Here is an 18,964-nt window from a genome sequence, read left to right as displayed (position 1 = left end):
CCATCAGAGGGAGAGGGAATCAGCCCTTTGAATTCCACCTGACATCTCTGAAAGTGGGGGCTAAAATAGAGGAATTTCCATGCTGAATCTCCTTATGGCTCCTCAAAATGCTCTGCCATGGGCAGCCCTTGGCAGCTGGGAGTTCTGGTGAGGGGGAAACCCAAAATCCTTCATGCCTTCCTCATTCTGGGCTTGGAGGAGGAAATGCTGCACCCAGGGTCCCTCCAGGGCTGGAAGATGCAGATGAGAATTCTGGATTCTGAGCATTCTGGATTTTGAGCATTCTGGAATTCTGGATTCTGACCCTTCTGACCATTCTGGATGTGGCTGAACCACACTGACAGGAGCAAGAGCTGCTGGGGTGAACTGGTGCACCTGAAGCACCACAGTTCTTGTAGCCATAATTTCATACACAACATTTCTTGTAGCCATAATTTCATCCCCAGCAGTTTCCTCTCCCTGTCCCCACAGGGTTTGCTGAGTTACCAGTCCAAAGTGGTCCCCAGGGGTTTAGGAAGAAATTTGGAGCCTGGGTTTGTTTTTGTTTTGTTTTCAGTTTTCTGTTTTAAATTTTTGTTACTAGCCTTCTTCTTCAAAATCTAAATCAAACTTGAAATAATCATACACTAAGTTCAGTCTGAAGTTATTCAGATCTATGCAAATATGCAAAATAAGGTGCTTAAAATGTCAAACAAGGCACGTGAGCTGAAACTGCATGGAAAAGTCTCATCTGGGAAGTACAACTGGCCAAGCATCTGAAATCAGTTTATTTCAGTGCTTAAATCAGGTTTTGATCCCAAAAAATGATCATTTGCTTCTGCAAATGAGTTCATTTTATTCAACAAGTCAGTTCAGGTGGACTTAGGGAAATGTTTGGGAACTGAAAAAAAAAATTATCGATAAAAAAGAGGCCTGAAGTCTTAAAAAAGAAACTAGAGCAATTTACTAAGTGCTTATAATGCTTGAATATTTCTTGTATATCATAAATCAATTAGTTCCAAATACAAAACATAATTTGTTCACACCCTCCCTTCTTTTATTTCTGCTCTTATGGTTCATTATGATAATTTTCTGCAAGTGATGAGAACAATTCCAGAGTGGCAATTTGGTGCTGCTGTAGCCTTGGTCCAGCCAGAGTGTGGCACAGAAGTGAGAAAAGAGAAGATCAGTGTGGGAAATGTGGTGGTTCCTGCACTCTGGAGAGGGACAGGAGCAGGAATCCCCCAGGGAGCCCAGGTGTGACTGCAGCCCTGGCTTGGGGGCTCCAGGAGCGAGTCCAGGGGAGCCAGGGGTGGTTTGGGGTGCACACAGAGGTGGCACCAGGGTTTGTCCTGTCTGGAGTGGCACAGGAGTGACCCCTGTGCTGTGCCCCTGCCCCAGAGCCCTGCGCTGGGATGGGCCTGGGAGCTCCCACCCATCCCCAAAAGGGCTCCATCCAATTGCACCCCATGGCTGGGCTTGTTCCAGCTTCCAGAGGCAGCCCTGCCATGAAATTCCTCTTCTCTTTGTGCTGAAGCCACGATCAGCTGCTGGGTGAGGAGATTGGGAGGTTTAGCTGGCCACAAACCTCTCAGAGTTACCAGATCCTCCAGCTGAGCCCTGGCCCAGCTGCCTTACTGGGCAGGGTGGGTTCCTGGAGAGCTCTGTGCTTGTGTGGCAATGTCAGGAAGATTTTTTGGTGTTTCCTTGGGTTTTGCCCCCTGTGTCACCCCTCAGCTCCTCCTGAGGAGCTCAGGTTTCCTGAGAGCCATGAGGGCCTTCCCTGCTCTTCTTGCTCGGTGTGAGGACAGAGCTGATAAAGGGCTGGATAATTCTGCATCCAGAGCTAAGCCATTTTTGCCACTGCACTCTGAGGGCATCTTATGCTCCCACTGATGGTCAAATAGGACCAGAGGATTTTTTTTCTTCTCTTAACCCTTCTCCCACCCTTCCTTCTGTACTGTGCATCTCTACCTTGGCACGAGGAGCTGATGTCCCCCGGCCCCAGGGTGCAGGGCAGTGCCAGGGCACAGCCTGAGCTCAGGGCTCCTGGGCTCTGAGGGCAAAGCAGGGCACCAGAACTGGGCCTGGCACAGAGCTCTGCCCATGCCAGAGCAGGATCTGCTCATGGAGGCTGGGCAGAAGCAGAGGGACCTGGGCCCTGTTCCTGGAGGCAAAGCTGTGTTACTGAATGTGCCACTGTCCTGGCAGAAGTGACAGGGAGAGTGACAGTGGAAATGGGGAAGTGCTGCTGGTGCCAGGGGCACAGCCCTGAGCTGCTCCCTGCCCTCTGCAGGAGCTCTCAGAGCCCCAGGGGCCTGTCCTGCTGCCCTGCCCAGCTGAGTGAGCCACAACCCCTCCGAGAGGGTGAGCATGGGGGTGCCCAGCTGTGACCCTGGCATCTGGGCTGTGTGCCCTGCCTGCAGCACAGGGTGGCTCTCAGGGGTGGCTCTCACTGTCCCACGCTGGCAGGGACAGCAGCTGTGTGAGTACAGAGCTGCAGGGACCTCGTGGGCCTGGCAGTGCCAGGGGAGCACAGGCAGCACTGCCACCCCAGCAGCCCTGGCAGTGCCAGGACAGCACAGCCAGCCCTGCCACCCAGCAGCCCTGGCAGTGAGGGAGCACAGGCAGCACTGCCACCCAGCAGCCCTGGCAGTGAGGGAGCACAGGCAGCACTGCCACCCAGCAGTGGCTTTGGGGGAAGCTCCAGGGCAGGTGGCAGCACCCGGGGGAGGTGCCAGCCAGGCAGCTGTGCCCAGCCTCCCCCAGCTGTGCAGGGCCTGGCACAGGGAGGCCCTGACTGCCCGCTCCTGCCTTGCAGCTGATGCAGCAGCAGACCACGGTTCTCTCCACGTCCCACGGCAGCTACCTGAGCCCGGGCGTCGCCTTCTCGCCGTGCCACATCCAGCAGATCGGCGCCGTCAGTCTCAACGGGCTGCCGGCCACTCCCATCGCACCAGCGTCAGGTGAGGCTCCCCCAGCTGGGAACTCCAGCACTCGCAGGGTCCCCTCAGGGCAGAGAATTCTGCAGCTCCAGCTCAGCAGCTGCTTCAGCTCGCTGCTTTCCAGCAGTGCAGCCTCTGCTCTGCACAAATTCCTGCAATCCTCTGACAGCCTCACATGTTCAGCACATCCTCTTGCCCCGTGGCTGTGCATTCTTGCTGCAGCTTTTGTAAAAACCTGGGTTCTCAGCATTGTGCTTGGCTGTTCATGATCCTCACCCCACAGCAATAATCAATGTTGGGTTCAAGCCCTCATGTCCTGCCAGGTGCTGAGCAAACCCAGATCAGAGATGTTCCCCCACCCAAAGCTCTGACAGCACTCAGTTCTTCTCACACTCTTCCCACCAGTGCTGCCTCTTCATTTAGTGAAGGCTCCAGCACCAGTCTGTCATCTCCATGTGCCAAATACAAGAGTTAATGGCTTCAGACACAGCAGTCTTGGCAGAAGGGGGGAGCAGGGGCTCTGTGGGACCTTGATTTCATGGGCTGTCCTCTCTTCTTGTTCCGCAGGGCTACATTCACCACCTCTCCTGGGAACAGCAGCCATGCCAGGCCTGGTGGCTCCCATTTCCAATGGATTCACTGGAGTGGTACCATTCCCAAATGGGCATCCAACCTTGGAAACAGTTTACACCAATGGCCTTGTGCCATATTCAGGTATTGAGAGCAGTGAAAAAAACCCACCTGAGGAACTACAATTAGCTCCTCTTTTCTGCATTCCCCACATTTTTGTAGCTCCTTCCCAGCCAGGCACTGAGACTCATTTGGGGGTGAGGGTGGGAAACAACACTAACACAGAAACACAAACACACAGAATGCATGAGTGATTCCTTTGCTGTCCTGATTGTGTTTTTCTCTGCAGCCCAGAGCCCTTCAGTAGCAGAGACTTTGCACCCAGCCTTCACAGGAGTTCAGCAGTATGCAGGTACCAGCTTTCCTTGTCTCCCTCAGCCCTTTGTGTGGCTGACCAGATCCTCAGGTAAATGCTTTGTTCTGTCTCCTTGGGCTACAGCTGTGTATCCAACCACCACCATCACCCCCATTGCACAGAGCATCCCCCAGCAGCCTCCCATCCTGCAGCAGCAGCAGAGAGAAGGTGAGGATCACCCTGGGAATGGGGTGGCCAGAGGTGTGGGTGGGATTTGTGGAGCTCATCTGCTGCACAACAGAGCCAATGGAGAGGAGACAGCACTGATTTTTGTCCACTGATATTTAATGCTGGAGCTGGGGTATGGAAACAACAACGTGTCTGCAGTGAGTGGGAAGGATCACAGGGTGTTTCCTGACCTCACATCTGGCCAGGTGCAGAGGGGCAGGAGGCCCTGGAACACCTTCCATGCCAAAGGGGATGGGAATCAGCACCTTCCCTGTGCAAAGAGCAGGGACAGGCTCAAAGAGAACCTTCCCTGTGCAGAGCACTCATCCCCTCTTTGCTGGTGCCAGAACCACAGTGCAGCCAGTCAAACCAGCCTCTGCAGTGTGCTCTCCTCTCTTTTCAGCCTCTGCAGTGTGCTCTCCTCTCTTTTCAGCCTTCATAGCCTACTGAATTTATTTTCAACTTCAAAACTGGCTTGAATAGAATTTGGAGGCAAAGAAAGGCATTGTCTCTCTGCACCTGGTTGGTAGAGCACGTGTCAGCAAGGGAGCAGCAAGTGAAGGAGTGGACAGCACCAGGTCCATAAATTGGGAGTGTGGCAATCCAGGAGGTTTCCAGTTAAGGCTGTGGCCTCTGGGCTGAAGGCAGTGCTGCAGCAGCAGCTGTCACACAGCAGTGTCTGCCACTCTCCAAGGACTGGGACAGCTCTGAGCTCTCACCTCAGCTGATTTCCTTCCAGCAAAACAGCACCCAGACACAGAGTTCCTACACCCTGTGAGTTCCTACACCCTGTGTAGGAGCTGGGCAAGCTTTGAAAGAGAATCTGCTCTCCAGAAACTCTAATTTTGTGTAGAGTCTCCCAGTGTCTCTTTGAGAGCCCTCAGATCCCTTGATGGACCAGTGGCAGGGACAAGCAAGGGGAGGTCAGAGCAGAGGGAGGCAGTGCTTGGGCTCTCCTCCAGTGCTGAGCTGTGAGTTGAGCCCATTTCTCTTCCCCTGCCCTTTGGGGGCTTTCTGTTTTGTCCTCCTCCATCACCCCCATACCTGCAGGTCCTGAAGGCTGCAATCTCTTCATCTACCATCTCCCCCAGGAGTTTGGAGACAACGAGCTGATGCAGATGTTCCTGCCCTTTGGCAATATCATCTCCTCAAAAGTGTTCATGGACCGTGCCACCAACCAGAGCAAGTGTTTCGGTAAGTGCAGGCAGGGAAAGCATGATCAGTGACAGTGACACACTGGGCATGGCACCAACAGTGCTACTGTCACCCATCCTGTGTCCTTCCTTCAGGTTTTGTGAGCTTTGACAACCCATCCAGTGCACAGACTGCAATCCAGGCCATGAATGGCTTCCAGATTGGCATGAAGCGCTTGAAGGTGCAGCTAAAACGGCCCAAGGATGCCAACCACCCCTACTGACAGCAGGGAGCCAGCAGGAGTCACTTCTGCAGCACAGGTACAGTGTCCCCAGCAGGGCACAGCTCTGCCAGGCTCCAGCTGCTCCCTGCAGGGTGGGAGCCCCAGGAGTGGAGGCAGTGACAGCTGGTGGGGCACAGGGTGATGATGGCCAGGCTCAGCGATCATCAAAACAATCATCAATCAGGGAAATCTGTGGCTGTGGGGCAAGCCCAAAGCCAAGCCAGGAAGATCAGGGTCAGGTCTGAGGAAGGTGAGGAGGGTCAGAGTTCAGTGATTGCCAGGCAGGTCTGTAATTATCATAATAAACATGGAGGTGGGAAGCCAGTGCAGGGGTTGGAGCCCAGGTGATGAGATCCATGGACAGCACAGGTCCTTGGGCAGGTGGCACTGGCACTTCCACACTGTGTCAGACAGAGGGTGATGGCACAGGGCTGTGTGGAGACTCCTGGAGCTGTGGGCACTGTGGACAGACACTGGTGGGGCTGGTCAAGCTCATCAAGGCCTGTGAGTGCCCTGACAGGCAGATGGTTCCATTGCCCTGTTTGTGCTCTAAGCAAGGCTTTTCTGTGCTGTCCAACTGCTCCCAAAAAGCTTTTGACTGCCTAAAAAGGTATTAAACCCCAGTAGTTAGTCTGCAAACTGTGCTTTCTGGGGTGAGAAGAGACAATCCCATGCTTCACAGGGATCACAGAAAAGCAGAGAGAAGGTGAGACCCTTGAAGGGCTTGCTGTCCAAGAGCCAACTCCTGCCAGCCTACAGATGGGGAGCAGGGGAGGGCTGATCTGATCTGGGTCAGAGTCCTCCATGTTTAAGCAGCAGCTCAGAGCCTGAGGTTTGCACAGATGCCCTCCTAATCTCCCAATTCCCTCCCTCCTCCATTTCTGTTCAGGTGAAGGGAAAGTCCAGAGGAAGAATTTCTGCTTCAGGTTGATTTTCAGAGAGGCCAGTAAATTTATCGACTCTTTTGACACCACCCCTTTCCTTCCTCGGCTTCCCACCTTTCCCACCCCATCTTCCTCCTCCCCTCCTCTCCAAGACATGCAATTAAAGAGAAGGCTCAATATCTGCCCAGGAGGAAGATTCTTGCCACGCCTGGACTCGCATATTTGCTGCTAACGTGGTGCAAAGCAAAGGGACCAGCAAACCAGCAGCCCCTGGGACACGGAGCTCTTCCTTGGGGTGTGGCTGGAGAACATGGACCAAGCAAACCCATGGTGTGTCTCTAGGTTACTGCAGTGATGTGTGGAAATTTATTTCCCTCCCTCCCTCCCTCCTGCTCTGTTTCTGGCCCTTTCATAGATAACTATAAATATATACAGTCTCTATTTTTTTTTTAAACTAGCTCACAGGACCAAACTTTTCCATTCAGAGAGTGACTGCTTGCAAGAGGTGTTGGAAATTGAGGGGTTTGCCTTTGTGTCTTCTCAGCATGCACTGCAGATAGGCCTGAACATTTTGGAGAGAGGGAGCTGGGGGTGGGTTGGGGAGAGAAAAAGAGAGAGAGAGAGAGAGAGAGAGAGAGAGGGAGGGAGAGCACATCTCTCGAGCAAGAATAAGGAGAAATACATTCCTGCAGGATTAGGGCAGTCAGCTGCTCAGCTTGAGTCACTCATCCACCTTAGCACCAGCCTGGTTCAGGATCTGGAGAGCTCTGTCTTACCTTTCCAAGGGCTCCTGCAGACCAAGCTCCTGGGATGTGGTGCCAGCCCCTGCCCTGAGCACGCTGTGATCAGGCTGAAAGCACAGCAAACCAGTCCCTAACAGAGAGGAGCTGCACTGCCTCCCCACACATGGCACAGATCGTGGTGCACAGCTCTCCATGGCAACTGCATTTTCCTGATGAAGGCAGGAGGAGATGAGAGAGTGAGCAGATGCAGAGGAGGCTCCCAGGGCTGCACACTGCCTCCCTGTGTCGATACCAGCACTGGGCGGTGGGCAGGTCTCATTCCAGGTGACACAGGACGTTTTCTCCCTCTGAATTCAGCAGCTTTCCCCAGCAGATGCAAGGAAAACAGGATGAAAGAGGGTTCCATTGTGGGATTTCCCCCCCAGCACCCCCTCCAAGAGACAGATTTTACATTATGCAGCATATACATATATATATATACACATATATATATGTAGGGACAGCTCTATACGCTATATACACAAACTCTAAAGCACAGAATGTAGTTCAGAACTGGAATTTAAAAAGATCCCCTGGGAGTGGGGAGTGTGTCATCCTGCCAAGGCACAGCCCTTGAACAGTTTGGAACAGTCTCTTCAAGTTTCTGCAAAAGGAAGGAAAGGAAAGCAAGGCAGAACAGACCAACAAACCCCAGAGTGATCAGGAATGAACGATTCCAATAGTCAGAGTTTGATAAGGTACCACAAACATTGTGTGTGTGTGAGGGTGTGTGAGCACATTGAAATAGGGACAAGAGAGTTGGTGGGACAAAGTTGGTGCAATTGATACTGAAGTGAGCTATGGGGATTTTGGAGAATCTCGGCCAACTCTCATTCTCCTCCAGTTTGCCCTTTGTTCAGGTGTTTGTGGCACAGTCCTTTAAGTACCTTCAGATCTCCTCAACCACCCTTCTGTGTCTGATGCTGAGAGTTTATGAGAGGTGAATGAAGCTGTGAGAGTCTGTGTGTTTCTATAGTCCATGTTTACTTATTGTAAATACCATTTTTATACTTAACATCTATTATGTATGTGATTTGTATAATGTACTTTATTTCTGCTACAAGTAATTTCATGAAGTTTAAACTTAGTCTAATTTTGAACAAAACAAAAAAAAAAAAAAAGAAAAAATATGAACAAATGCAAAATGGGAAAAAAAAAAGGACTTTGGGAATCCTAGGTCAAGCTGGTTTAAAACAAGCATTTACAGTTTCTTCCATCACAGTTACTGATGTGACTGTACAATGTTACAGGTGCGATACAAGCTTTGTCAATGTCAAATTCCTCACTCTGGTCAAAAAAAATCCTAAATTTATTTAATAAAAGTTTTACTTGCTAAGTAACTGGGGCTCTACTTCATGTTGTTAGTTGTACCTGCTTTTAGGTAGTGCTTACACTTAAAGACATTGCCAGACCCCTGGGCTAATTGAACAGTTCACATGGGCTCAGCAAACAGCCCTTGGCCCACAGGATATTTCATCACAGAGGAAGTATCAACACATAACACCAAGACATTAAAAACTTGTTTAATTAAAATAGAGATAAAAATTCTACTTAGAGGAAGCAAGAGGGCTCATGGTATCCAAAATGAAGTGGAGGAGGAGGTGCAGCCATTCCAGGACATCCTGTGCAGACACACAGGGGTTAAACTGGGGCTGAGCAGAGGCTGGATGCAGTCAGAGCACACAGGTGAGGCTGAAGGAGGAGATGGGAGGAAGGCTGAGGCAGAGTGGGAGAGATCTCTGACTGATGGGTAGCAGCAGCAGAACCATGGTTGAAGCAGGATGAGAGACCATGAGTCACGTTAGGAAAATGGGATTTTGCCAGCGCTGCTGCCCTGCTCCTGATTGACAGCAGTGCTTAGCGGGATGGCAGGAATGGGATTACAGGGCTGTAGGATGAGCCTGGGCACCCCTCAGGGGCTGCTGTAGTTATAGAAAGTCCGCAGCACCTGGTTCCCGCTGCTGGGGAACAGAGCCCAGAGGCAGCAGAGCGGCCGCAGCCACCGCGGGTAGAAAACCTCGGGCGCCCGAGCGGCTCCGCCCCGGACGATGGCGAGCGCGGCCTCGGGAGCGGGGGAGGCGCTGAGCAGCACTTTGCCCCTGCAAGTAACGGGCACAGGGTCACACACCCGACCCCACAGCTCCTGTTCCACAGTGAACACCCCTGTGCGTGCCCAGGCAGGTGCACTCTCCCCACACCCCCTCAGACAGAGCTGCTGTGCGTTTTTTTGCACGTTTCCAAGAAGAGATGAGTTCCTGCAGACAAACACGCACCTGGTGTACTCCAGTGCTGACTCAGTGTCAATCAGGCCCAGGATGCACAGGGTGACTGACACATCTCGGCTCTGCATGATGAGCTCGTGGCGCAGCGAGCTGAAGAATCCATCCAGGGCAAACTTGGTGGCAGAGTAAGAAGTGGTGAAGGGAGTGGGCATTTTCCCTGGAAAGGGAAAAGGGAGAATGGAAAACTCCAGGAAAATGGGTGTAAGGAGGATCCATGGAGAAGGAATCTGGGAAAAGATAGAGGCTTTGTCATACTGTATCTCAACTCCTGTTCAGGTGAGTCTCCCTTTCTGTAAGTATATTAAAATACATATTACTATAGTCATATATATTACTATATTATTAAATATATATATTTTAATATATAATAATATAGTAATATATATTATATATTATATATATAGTAATATATATAATATAGTAATATATATTATATATATGCACACATATACACATATACATATGTATATATATACATACATATATAATAATATATATTATATATAATATAGTAATATATATTATATATAGTAAAATACATATTACTATAGTCATATATATTACTATATTATTAAATATATATATTTTATATATTTAATAATATAGTAATATATTATATATTATATAGTAATATATATAATATAGTATATGTATACATATACATATGTATATATATACATACACATATATAATATATAATATACATAATATATATAATATAGTAATATATATAGTAAAATATATACTACTATAGTAATAATATATATTATCTATTTATTATAATATTATTATATGCTATAAAAAGCACAGTTTGAAAATGTTTAGGAGTTGTACAACAGAGAAATATGAACAGTACTGGCAATCATTGTTTCCACAAGGCCAGCACTTAACTCCAGGTAAAGTCACCAACCTGTGAGGGAAGAAACAACCACCAGAGCACCTCTGTTCTTCTCCAGTGTGGGAAGAGCTGCTGTTGCAAGAGCCACATAACTCAAAAAATTCACCTGGAATGATAAATGTAGACATGGAGGAAGCATGAGGGTTTGGAAGCATGAGCCGAGAAAGTCAATAGAGTGGTCAGAAATGGAAAGGAGCGTGGTTTGGAATTGCCTTTTCAAACATCAAGTGAGAGAAATCATCTCTAAGGATGGGGGCAAACATTGCATCCATGAGTCTTTCAGATTCCAGAAAAAGCAGTGAAGAAGATCCAGAGCAAAGGTTTCTCCTGGGCTTTAACATACAGATTTCCTAACAAGATACAACTGGCTGTCCCTGCTTTTTCTTTATGCTTTTCTTTACTCTGCAATCCCTGTCAAAGACACCAGTCTCAGTTTGCTCCCCTTCTAAGTTTCTCTTCACTGAGCTCAGACTATGAGGCACAAAATTCAGCATCTCTTCAGAGCTTGACTGCTCTCTTAAATTATTTTAATGTCTTCCCTATCTTCCTAAGTTGTCACTCTCCTCAACCCGACCTGCCACACAGACCTCGGTGGGTCAGAGAAAGAATTTTATAGATAAAAATCAATAAACAACCTTGAGAACAAAACCAGAAGAGTTCTGACTCCTTCTTTGACTGCCAGGCTGGGAAAAGAGACTTTCTAATGCATCTTGGGGTCACTCTGACCAGCACAAGTCCCAAAATCCCAGGAGAAGCCAGGGGAGTTACAGGGGAGCTGGGAAGTTGAGGGGAGCTGGGAAGTTGAGGGAAGCTGGGAAGCTGAGGGGAGCTGGGAAGCTGAGGGGAGCTGGGAAGTTGCAGTGGAGCTGGGAAGTTGAGGGGAGCTGGGAAGTTGCAGTGGAGCTGGGAAGTTGAGGGAAGCTGGGAAGTTGAGGGAAGCTGGGAAGCTGAGGGGAGCTGGGAAGCTGAGGGGAGCTGGGAAGTTGCAGTGGAGCTGGGAAGCTCAGGGGAGCTGGGATGTTGAGGGGAGCTGGGAAGTTGCAGGGGAGCTGGGAAGCTCAGGGGAGCTGGGAAGTTGCAGTGGAGCTGGGAAGTTGCAGGGGAGCTGGGAAGCTCGGGGGAGCTGGGATGTTGAGGGGAGCTGGGAAGTTGCAGGGGAGCTGGGAAGGTGAGGGGAGCTGGGAAGCTCAGGGGAGCTGGGAAGTTGCAGGGGAGCTGGGAAGTTGAGGGGACCCAGGAAGTTGAGGGGACCCAGGAAGTTGAAGGGACCCAGGAAGCTCAGGGGCCCAGGGAGCCTCACCTGCAGCAGCCAGCGCGTGTACTCCACATCCCCAGCCCACTCCTGGAAGCGGTTGGTGCCGATGTGGTTCAGCACCAGGTAATCCAGGCCCCCTGGAGAGCAGAAAGAGCAGGGACACAAGGAGCCCATCCCTGAGCATCAATGCCAGGAGGGCTCCAACACTCCCTCAGAAGGATGGAAGTGCTTTACCATGAAGGCAGGTTAAATATGCTCATCTGGGAGCAGCTTTGGCTGCTCCTCAGGGGTAGAACTGAAAGGAAAACTGTTTGACTTTGACAGTAACTCCCTGAAATGATGTTTCAGCATGATTCAGGTGCAGAACTCAGCTCTGGTGGTACATCTATGTCCTTAACACCTTTCTCAGTTCAGGGAACTGAAGCAGGAAGCTCCTTCTAGAATGAGAACTGTGCACACCCCTGAAAGCCAGAGATGCTCAGGATGCTTACCCAGCTTTTGGACAGCAAACTGCACCACCCTTTCAGGCTCTGAAGGGGAAGACATATCTGCAGGGATGTAAAATATTTTCTTTGCTCCGAGTGTCAGGCATTTCTCCATCACCTTGAAAAAGAACACACCCCAAAGATTAATATGTGAAAAAAGACTGGGGGAAAGGGCATCTTAAAGCACAAACTACAGTCAGTGAGAGTCAGTTCTGGACAGAGACACACTTTATTTTAAAGTTTATTGTTTTTTGGGCCATGGAGAGCTCATTCTGCATCCAGACTTTGAATCTGCATCCTGCAAAGAGACACCTCTATTTTACTGTCTGCTTAAACAATCTACCTGGGACAGGATCAAGATTCACTGGAAAAAACCCCAATCTTCTTCAGGAGAAATCTTCTGGAACAAGGATTTACATTAAATTCTTCTCTTTTTTTCCAGAATAACTGAAAAAGAATTCATCTTTCATAGTTCCTTTGCTATGTTGAGTGTGTGAATGTGCCTGACAATGATATGCAGTTTTGAAATAATGCCTTCCAGTCACTAGGAACTATTATTATGCTCACTGTCCCCAGCTCACCTTTGGCACCATTTCACAGTGAAGAACTTTCCTTGGAAGTCACAAATCCCCACAATTAAAGAGTTCCCCTTTCTAAATATTGCCCCATTTCATAAAGATGAAGAAGTCTCATCCGTTGGACTTGGTCAAAAAGCATTTAACCTACAAAAAGTCTTGAGTTTTTAACAAAACAGCTACAAATAGAACAATTTGGACTCTGAAAAGTTGCACAATATTTTTTGGACATTTTCCTAATGTCCAGCCTGAACTTTCCCTGATGCAGCTTCACAGCATCCCTTCATATAAATAAATATTCAGGCAGTTAAAGCTCAGGCATTGTTTTTGCATCTTCTTCTCTTCTGGGTTCATGCTTGACAGTTCTGAAGGAAAATCTATCGTGCTGACAACTCATTTTTTTGTTGGTTTGGTAAAAGCCTGAATCTCTCATGTGTTCCCCCATACAAGGATGAGGTTCTTACCTTCTGCAGCACAGCTTCCCTCCTGGCAGTCAACACAATCTCAGCACCAAATCTGGCATAGTGATATGCTATCTGCTCTCCAATCCCAGCACTGGCTCCAGTCACGAGAACACGGGCACCAGACAGGCTCTCTTTTTATGGGAAAGAGAAGAAAAGATACAGAAATAAGTGAAGAAAGCAGCAGAAGAGCTGCCCTTAACTACTGGCAGAGCTTTAAATAAGAAAGATGCACCTGAGTGCTCAAAATTCTTGGTGCTTCTCCAGAACTAGAAGAGGCAGGACTGGTGATGCAATGACATGATGAATGCCAGCTAGCTGTGTCACAGGGTCTAGATTTTGGTTGCTAGACCAAAATCTTTCAAGAGCCAAGTTCCTGAAGTTGTTTTTCGCCTTCTGAGAAGCTATACAGAAACCAGAACCAGGCTATGTGCCTTCTGCAAATCATTTTTTTGCCATCAGTCTTGAGGCACATCAGCCCCCTTGTGCCAGGCACTGCACACCTCTAGAGATGGTTCTTGAATTTGAACCAAGGAATTTACAACCAAAACATAAAAAGAGCAAGGCAGTAACAAAGTGCCATTTTTTCTCCCACAGAGACAGCAGCATCCCTGCTCTTAGATAATTTCATCTTTCTCTTTGTTTCAAGTTTCTCTTTGTTTCTGGGAATGAAACATTGCTTTGGGGCCACCAACTCTAGTAAGACTATGGGCAGGAATGAGACCATCAGTCCAAATTTGGAAACTCAACCTCTTCCCTTGTGTGACTTACATTTCAGCTTGAAATCATCCCCCTGGCGAGCCTACCTGGGTTAAAGTCGTCTTTCCAGAAGAAAGCTATGAGCCCAGCTACAACTCCTGTAGCACAAAGCACTTTTCCAATTGGCTTCATATCCCTCCAAGCTGTGAGGAACAAAGTGAAGTCTTGAAGCTGAGCACTTCAACCAAAATAGCACCGTGTTCTCCTTCCTCTGATGCCTGGAGCCAGCCTGGGAGAGGCTTTTGTAGAACCGAAAGCCCACCTGAAGGGTCTTTCCCCTGAGAGCCACAGCCACCTTGGTCAAGAATAAAAAGGACTTTTCACTGGCCATTCCCACAGCCCTCTGCACTCAGAGCCCACAGGAGGAAAAAAACCCTCGTGTCTAATCTTAGAGAGCTCTTAATTCATTAAAGACTAACGACAGCTGGCAGCAGTGACCCCAAAGCAGCGGGATCTCGGGAGGGAGGCGGCGGCAGAGCCCACAGGACGGAGCCGTGTCTGGATGAGAAGAGCAGCGGGATGAGCTGCTCCGCCACCACGCTGCGACACAGCGCGACAAAACACAGAGCGGCGGGGACAGCGCCACAAAGGCGCAGGAGCCGCGTTCGGCCCCCTCACGTCCCTCAAGACCTGCCCAGCCCCTTCAGCCTTGCCTGGCCCCTCACTCAGCTCGGCTCGGCTCGGCTCAGCCCTGCCCAGCCTGGCCCCTTCACATCCTCGACCCTGCCCGGCCCCTCACGCTCCTCACGCCCTCAAGTCCTGCCCGGCACCCTCACAGCTTCAGCCCTGCCCGGCTCCTTCAACCCTGCCCGGCCCCCTCACGCCCCTCAAGTCCTGCCCAGCCTCTTCAGCTCTGCCCGGCCCCCTCACACCCTCGATTCGGCTCGGCTCGGCCCTGCCGTCCCTCTCACGCCCCTCACGTCTTCAGCCCTGTCCGTCCCTGTCACGCCCCCCAAGCCCATCCAAGCCCAGCCCTGCCCTGCCCTGCCCGGCCCCCTCAACACCCCTCACTCCCTCAGCCCTGTCCGTCCTTGTCACGCCCCTCATGCCCTCCAGCCCTGCCCTGCCCGGCCCGGCCCGGCCCCCTCACGCCCTCAGCTCCGCCGTCCCCTTCAAGCCCTGCCTGGCCCCCTCACGCCCCTCACGCCCTGCCCGGCCCTGCTCCGTTCTGTTCTACCCTGCCCGTCTCTCTCGAGCCCCTCACGCCCTGCCCGGCCCTGCTCTGCTCCGTTCTGTTCTACCCTGCCCGTCCCTCTCGAGCCCCTCACGCCCTGCCCGGCTCTGCTCCGTTCTGTTCTACCCTGCCCGTCCCTCTCGAGCCCCTCACGCCCTGCCCGGCCCTGCTCTGCTCCGTTCTGTTCTACCCTGCCCGTCTCTCTCGAGCCCCTCACGCCCTGCCCGGCCCCCTCCCGTCCCTCACGCCCCTCACGCCGGCGGCGCGGGCGGGGCCTCGCGCGCACGTGACGGTTCCGGCCCCGCCGCCGCCATGGCCGCCCGGCTGCTGCCCGCTGCCAAGTGAGTCCCGCAGGCCCTGCCCGCCCTCCCGGCCCGGCCCTCCCGCACCCTCCGCACGGCGCTTACCCCCGGTACTCCTTGCCCGCCCCTCAGTGCTCAGTGCCCGGGCTATCCCCGGCCCGTCCCCAGGCCCGCGGCCTCCCCGTCCCGCGGCTCTGCTCGCCTCGCTCCGCGCCCTTGGCCTCGCCTGCCCCCGCGGCTCCCCGAGCGTGTCTGCACCGGCCGGGAGGGCCCCGCCGCTCTCTGCGGGCACGGACACGTAACAAAGCCGGGAGTAGCTCGGAGCATGTGAATACACGACTTTAAAAATTGGTTCTCTCTTCTCAGCTCTCTTGTATCTGTCCTACATCCTACTACTGCAGTACCGCTGTCTGCCAAGTTTTCGGTTGTCCCCTTGTACAGCTTTTGCTGTTTTCTTAAAGGGAAAACATCTCTCTGTGAATCTGGGAAAATCAGTCACTTCCATCTCTTATTTATAATAGAAATGCCAATAAATGCCAAATATTCTCTTCCCATCTTCCCTTTTGTAGGTTGTCATCACAGCTGTAAAACTGGTGACTGCACATCGTGCAGGGAAACGTTAAAAGCCGTGGCCAGGTGTTGACTGGGCTGTAATGAGCTTAACAAGATATTGGTGTCTGTCAGATTTATTAGATAAATATCAGATTTATCAGGAAGAATTAACATAGATGGCTTGCTCACTGCAGAATCCTTGAGTTGCTTTTAGCAGAGGAATGTGCCAGGGATTCTCAGGCTTTAAAAAGTGGCACATGCTCTTGAGGAACTTGACGCTTTCTCATTTTTAAATTGAAAACCATCACTGATAAAATGTGAATCAGAAGTAGTTTCAAGGGGCTGACAGGGAATAGTTGTCCTGGGGAGGCAAGGAACATAGGAAGGTGTTTTTCTGCTGATTTTTACTTACAGTAACACATGAGGCAGTCCCAACCACTGAGAGAGATGCACTGATGGTCAGAACAAGAACTGAACTGTTGTGCTTTCAATTCTTTCAGGTTTCTGGTCAAAGGAGGCCTGGCTGGAGCTGCTGTGTACGTGGCATACGACCAGGGGCTGCTGGGCAGTGGCATAGAAGGTGCTGAAGCCCTGAAAAAAGCTCAAGAAACGCTGCCTCCAGCTATCCAAGAGTGGACAGATTACCTGGGCTGGGAGGTGAGGGCTGCTCAGGTGATCCCTGCAGCACAAACACCTTCTCTGAATCAGGGGGAGAAAATATGGGGCTGATATTCTGATTCCAGTGAGGCTGGCAGGAGTTTTACTGCTAAAACTGGGTTTCACATGGCAAATATTTTGAAGAGGATTGAAATGGAAGGCGAATAAAATGCTAAATTTGGGGCAGAGATAGTGCTCACAGATGTTATTTCAAAGGAGAGGGGTAAGCAGAGGGTCAAGGGGGGACTGCAAACATGCTCTGGGAGATAATTCACTGTGTAGTTTTCTTCTGAAGGATCCTACTTGTTTTTAAGAAAAACAATGAAAATATTATCCTCCCAATTTTTCACACTGCTAACAGTTCAAGTTGAACTTAAATTGCTTGAAGAGGCCCCTCCTCTGTGAGTGGTTCTTAGTTTTAAAAATCCTCAGAAAATAAACCTTTGCTTAAAGTTTGTGAAAATTTTTCATATTACAAACTAACAGAGACAGCCATTGAGATGCTTTTTCAGGAGCACCTAAATAATATGTTTTACTTTTTGCACCTACTTTAAATTGCAGGAAAAAGCAAAACCCAGACTTTAAACATCATGTCTGGTCCATTTTGAGGCTTATGGCACCTAAGTATTTTTGAGATCTGAGGTAAAGAGGCTTTGCCAAGGTGATGTGAATTCCCAGTGAAACCACTCAAGTGCTGATATTTTGTTCTCTCTCTTTCTTTCTAGCTCCCAGCCACTCCAAAAATTGACTTTTCCCTCTCTGCTTCCTGGAATAAAGGTAAAATACTCAGTAACTGAGTCTGGGCTCAGTTTTTCAGAAGGGATGAGCATTCCCATTGTTATTAGAATTTTAGACATTTTTGTTTGAAGGGCAAGCCTATAAATACCAAGTAATTAATACCTATACTAGGTTATAAATACCTAGTAATATATAGGTTTTATGGTGCAGGAAAGAATCTTCCTGTAATTGTGGGGAAACACAATCCACAAATAACTGTGACATGTCCAGCATCACCCATGGAGTCTGTAGCAAGGCCAGAAATAAAACAGGAATTAAACAAAGAGCTGAGCTCAGTCCTGTAATTGTCTTAGCTCATGACAGACGCTGAGGTTGGAATTTCTGTGTCACAAACGCTCAGGGCTTAAAGAGATCTGTTTGAAATTGGGAAATTTGGCTTGGATGATGATTTTGGGGTAATTTTTCTGCTTTGCTTGCAGGGGTGCACACAGTCATGGGTGCCTTGTCTGCAGCTCCCAGCAGGGCCTGTGAGTACACAGTGGAAGGCTGGAAATATGTGAAGGATCTCATGAAATGAACACGTTCTCCAGAGCTCAGGATTCTCTCCATCTCCACCTCTGGAGGGCAGCTCAGCCGTGTAAGGGCTACAATAAAAGACTTTGGTGGAACTTTTATTTGTATTTGGGTTGGTTTTAGCCTGCAGAGTGGAATTTTTAGCCTGCTTTGTCTTAGCACTGATCCAAGGCTCCAGGAATCACAGATAGTTGTGGTGAAGTGCTGAGAACAGCTTCTGTTCTAAAGCTTGGAAATAAAATAATTATTCTGAAGCTGAATTAATCTTGAAAATAAATGCAATCTAATTCAAACCAAGCCAACAAGAGTTCAAAAAAAATTTAAAAATCCAAGGTAACAGTAAAAGATGCTGTAAAAGGTGGCCTAGGAGGATGATACATAACTGAGCAAAGTTTATCTGCATGAAACCTTTTGTTAGCTTGCACCATGGCCCAGTTGGCAGACTGCACATTTTCATTTTAATGTGCATGAAAACTTTCACAAGGTCACTTTTCAGTCACAGGTTTTGCTTTTTCCTGCAATATAAAGTAGGTGCAAAAGGTGGAATGTATTTAGGTGCTCCTGTCACTTTTCACAGGCAAATATAAGGAGAACACCACTTGTAAAATAAAGTTACAAATTGTTTCTGTGTTTTTAACCCTCTTTGATAGGATTGTTGTAATTTAGAATGTGCCAAAACACAGCTGCAGAACAGGGAACAGTAGGATGAGTCCTTACTCAAATCAGGAAGCAAATATAGAACATGAGAATGAAGAAGGATTTGCAGTTTTGTTTCCTTTTTTAACAAATAGATAAATGATGAAGCCAGCTGCCCAGAGATTTCAGAGGATTTGGCTGAGATGCAAATGGCTTTAAAAAGTGTTTAATTCCTGAAGGATGGGTCCATCAGCAGCTCTTAAACCTGATGGTGCAGATGCCTCAAGCTCAGTAAACCCTGGAGTTGTGTCCTGCAGGTGCCAGATGCTTCACAGCACCCCAGAACCCAGATAACCTCTATCAATGCCCCATTTCTTCTCTAAATTTGCAATGTCCACTGCTCCTGAAGCAGCACAGCTTTGGTTCCAGGTCTGTTCCCCCTTCTCTAAGGAAATCC

The 18,964-nt window shown here is 49.4% G+C and overlaps 3 protein-coding genes across 7 annotated transcripts in view; 2 read left to right on the top strand and 1 right to left on the bottom strand.

The window, feature by feature from the left end:
- CELF5 (CUGBP Elav-like family member 5) overlaps positions 1-8,445 on the top strand; it is a 41,670-nt gene extending 33,225 nt beyond the window's left edge. For 2 of the 4 annotated variants that reach the window (XM_058820948.1, XM_058820946.1), the window contains 7 exons: positions 2,801-2,945; positions 3,492-3,638; positions 3,844-3,906; positions 3,994-4,077; positions 5,128-5,271; positions 5,367-5,531; positions 6,384-8,445. In XM_058820948.1, coding sequence (XP_058676931.1) covers positions 2,801-2,945; positions 3,492-3,638; positions 3,844-3,906; positions 3,994-4,077; positions 5,128-5,271; positions 5,367-5,494 — 711 coding nt within the window. In that variant the 3' untranslated portion in view covers positions 5,495-5,531; positions 6,384-8,445. Of the gene's footprint in view, positions 1-2,800; positions 2,946-3,491; positions 3,639-3,843; positions 3,907-3,993; positions 4,078-5,127; positions 5,276-5,366; positions 5,532-6,383 lie in introns of those variants that run through there. The other 2 variants (XR_009275749.1, XM_058820949.1) reach the window with 2 other exon arrangements.
- Positions 8,446-8,736: 291 nt separating this feature from the next.
- Positions 8,737-14,096, bottom strand: HSD11B1L (hydroxysteroid 11-beta dehydrogenase 1 like). Of its 2 annotated transcripts, none has more exons than XM_058821168.1 (7): positions 13,923-14,096; positions 13,120-13,250; positions 12,087-12,198; positions 11,641-11,732; positions 10,353-10,446; positions 9,434-9,599; positions 8,737-9,259 (listed from the first exon to the last, which is right to left on the bottom strand). In XM_058821168.1, the coding sequence occupies exons 1-7, from the start codon at positions 14,005-14,007 to the stop codon at positions 9,073-9,075; spliced, it is 867 nt and encodes a 288-aa protein (XP_058677151.1). In that variant the 5' UTR covers positions 14,008-14,096; the 3' UTR covers positions 8,737-9,072. The 2 variants fall into 2 exon arrangements, with proteins under 2 accessions (XP_058677151.1, XP_058677152.1); XM_058821169.1 differs by having other exon boundaries at positions 9,046-9,259; positions 9,434-9,669.
- Positions 14,097-15,340: 1,244 nt separating this feature from the next.
- Positions 15,341-17,970, top strand: MICOS13 (mitochondrial contact site and cristae organizing system subunit 13). Its single transcript, XM_058821178.1, has 4 exons — positions 15,341-15,390; positions 16,404-16,560; positions 17,286-17,337; positions 17,778-17,970. The coding sequence occupies exons 1-4, from the start codon at positions 15,362-15,364 to the stop codon at positions 17,873-17,875; spliced, it is 336 nt and encodes a 111-aa protein (XP_058677161.1). The 5' UTR covers positions 15,341-15,361; the 3' UTR covers positions 17,876-17,970.
- Positions 17,971-18,964: the final 994 nt, after the last annotated feature.

This window comes from Ammospiza caudacuta, chromosome 28 (genome assembly GCF_027887145.1).
Source record: "Ammospiza caudacuta isolate bAmmCau1 chromosome 28, bAmmCau1.pri, whole genome shotgun sequence".
Taxonomy (NCBI): domain Eukaryota; kingdom Metazoa; phylum Chordata; class Aves; order Passeriformes; family Passerellidae; genus Ammospiza; species Ammospiza caudacuta.
Note: the sequence above shows the minus strand (reverse complement) of the source record. Positions and strands in the feature narration are given on the sequence as shown.

Excerpts from the sequence above, each read along its gene's own strand:
- HSD11B1L (XM_058821168.1), bottom strand. The coding sequence starts at position 14,007 with ATGAAGCCAATTGGAAAAGTGCTTTGTGCTACAGGAGTTGTAGCTGGG. Across the intron at positions 13,251-13,922 it reads GAAAGACGACTTTAACCCAG|AGAGCCTGTCTGGTGCCCGT; the intron begins GTAGGCTCGCCA and ends TCCCATAAAAAG. Across the intron at positions 10,447-11,640 it reads ACACGCGCTGGCTGCTGCAG|GTGAATTTTTTGAGTTATGT; the intron begins GTGAGGCTCCCT and ends TTATCATTCCAG.
- MICOS13 (XM_058821178.1), top strand. The coding sequence starts at position 15,362 with ATGGCCGCCCGGCTGCTGCCCGCTGCCAA. Across the intron at positions 15,391-16,403 it reads CGGCTGCTGCCCGCTGCCAA|GTTTCTGGTCAAAGGAGGCC; the intron begins GTGAGTCCCGCA and ends CAATTCTTTCAG. Across the intron at positions 16,561-17,285 it reads CAGATTACCTGGGCTGGGAG|CTCCCAGCCACTCCAAAAAT; the intron begins GTGAGGGCTGCT and ends CTTTCTTTCTAG.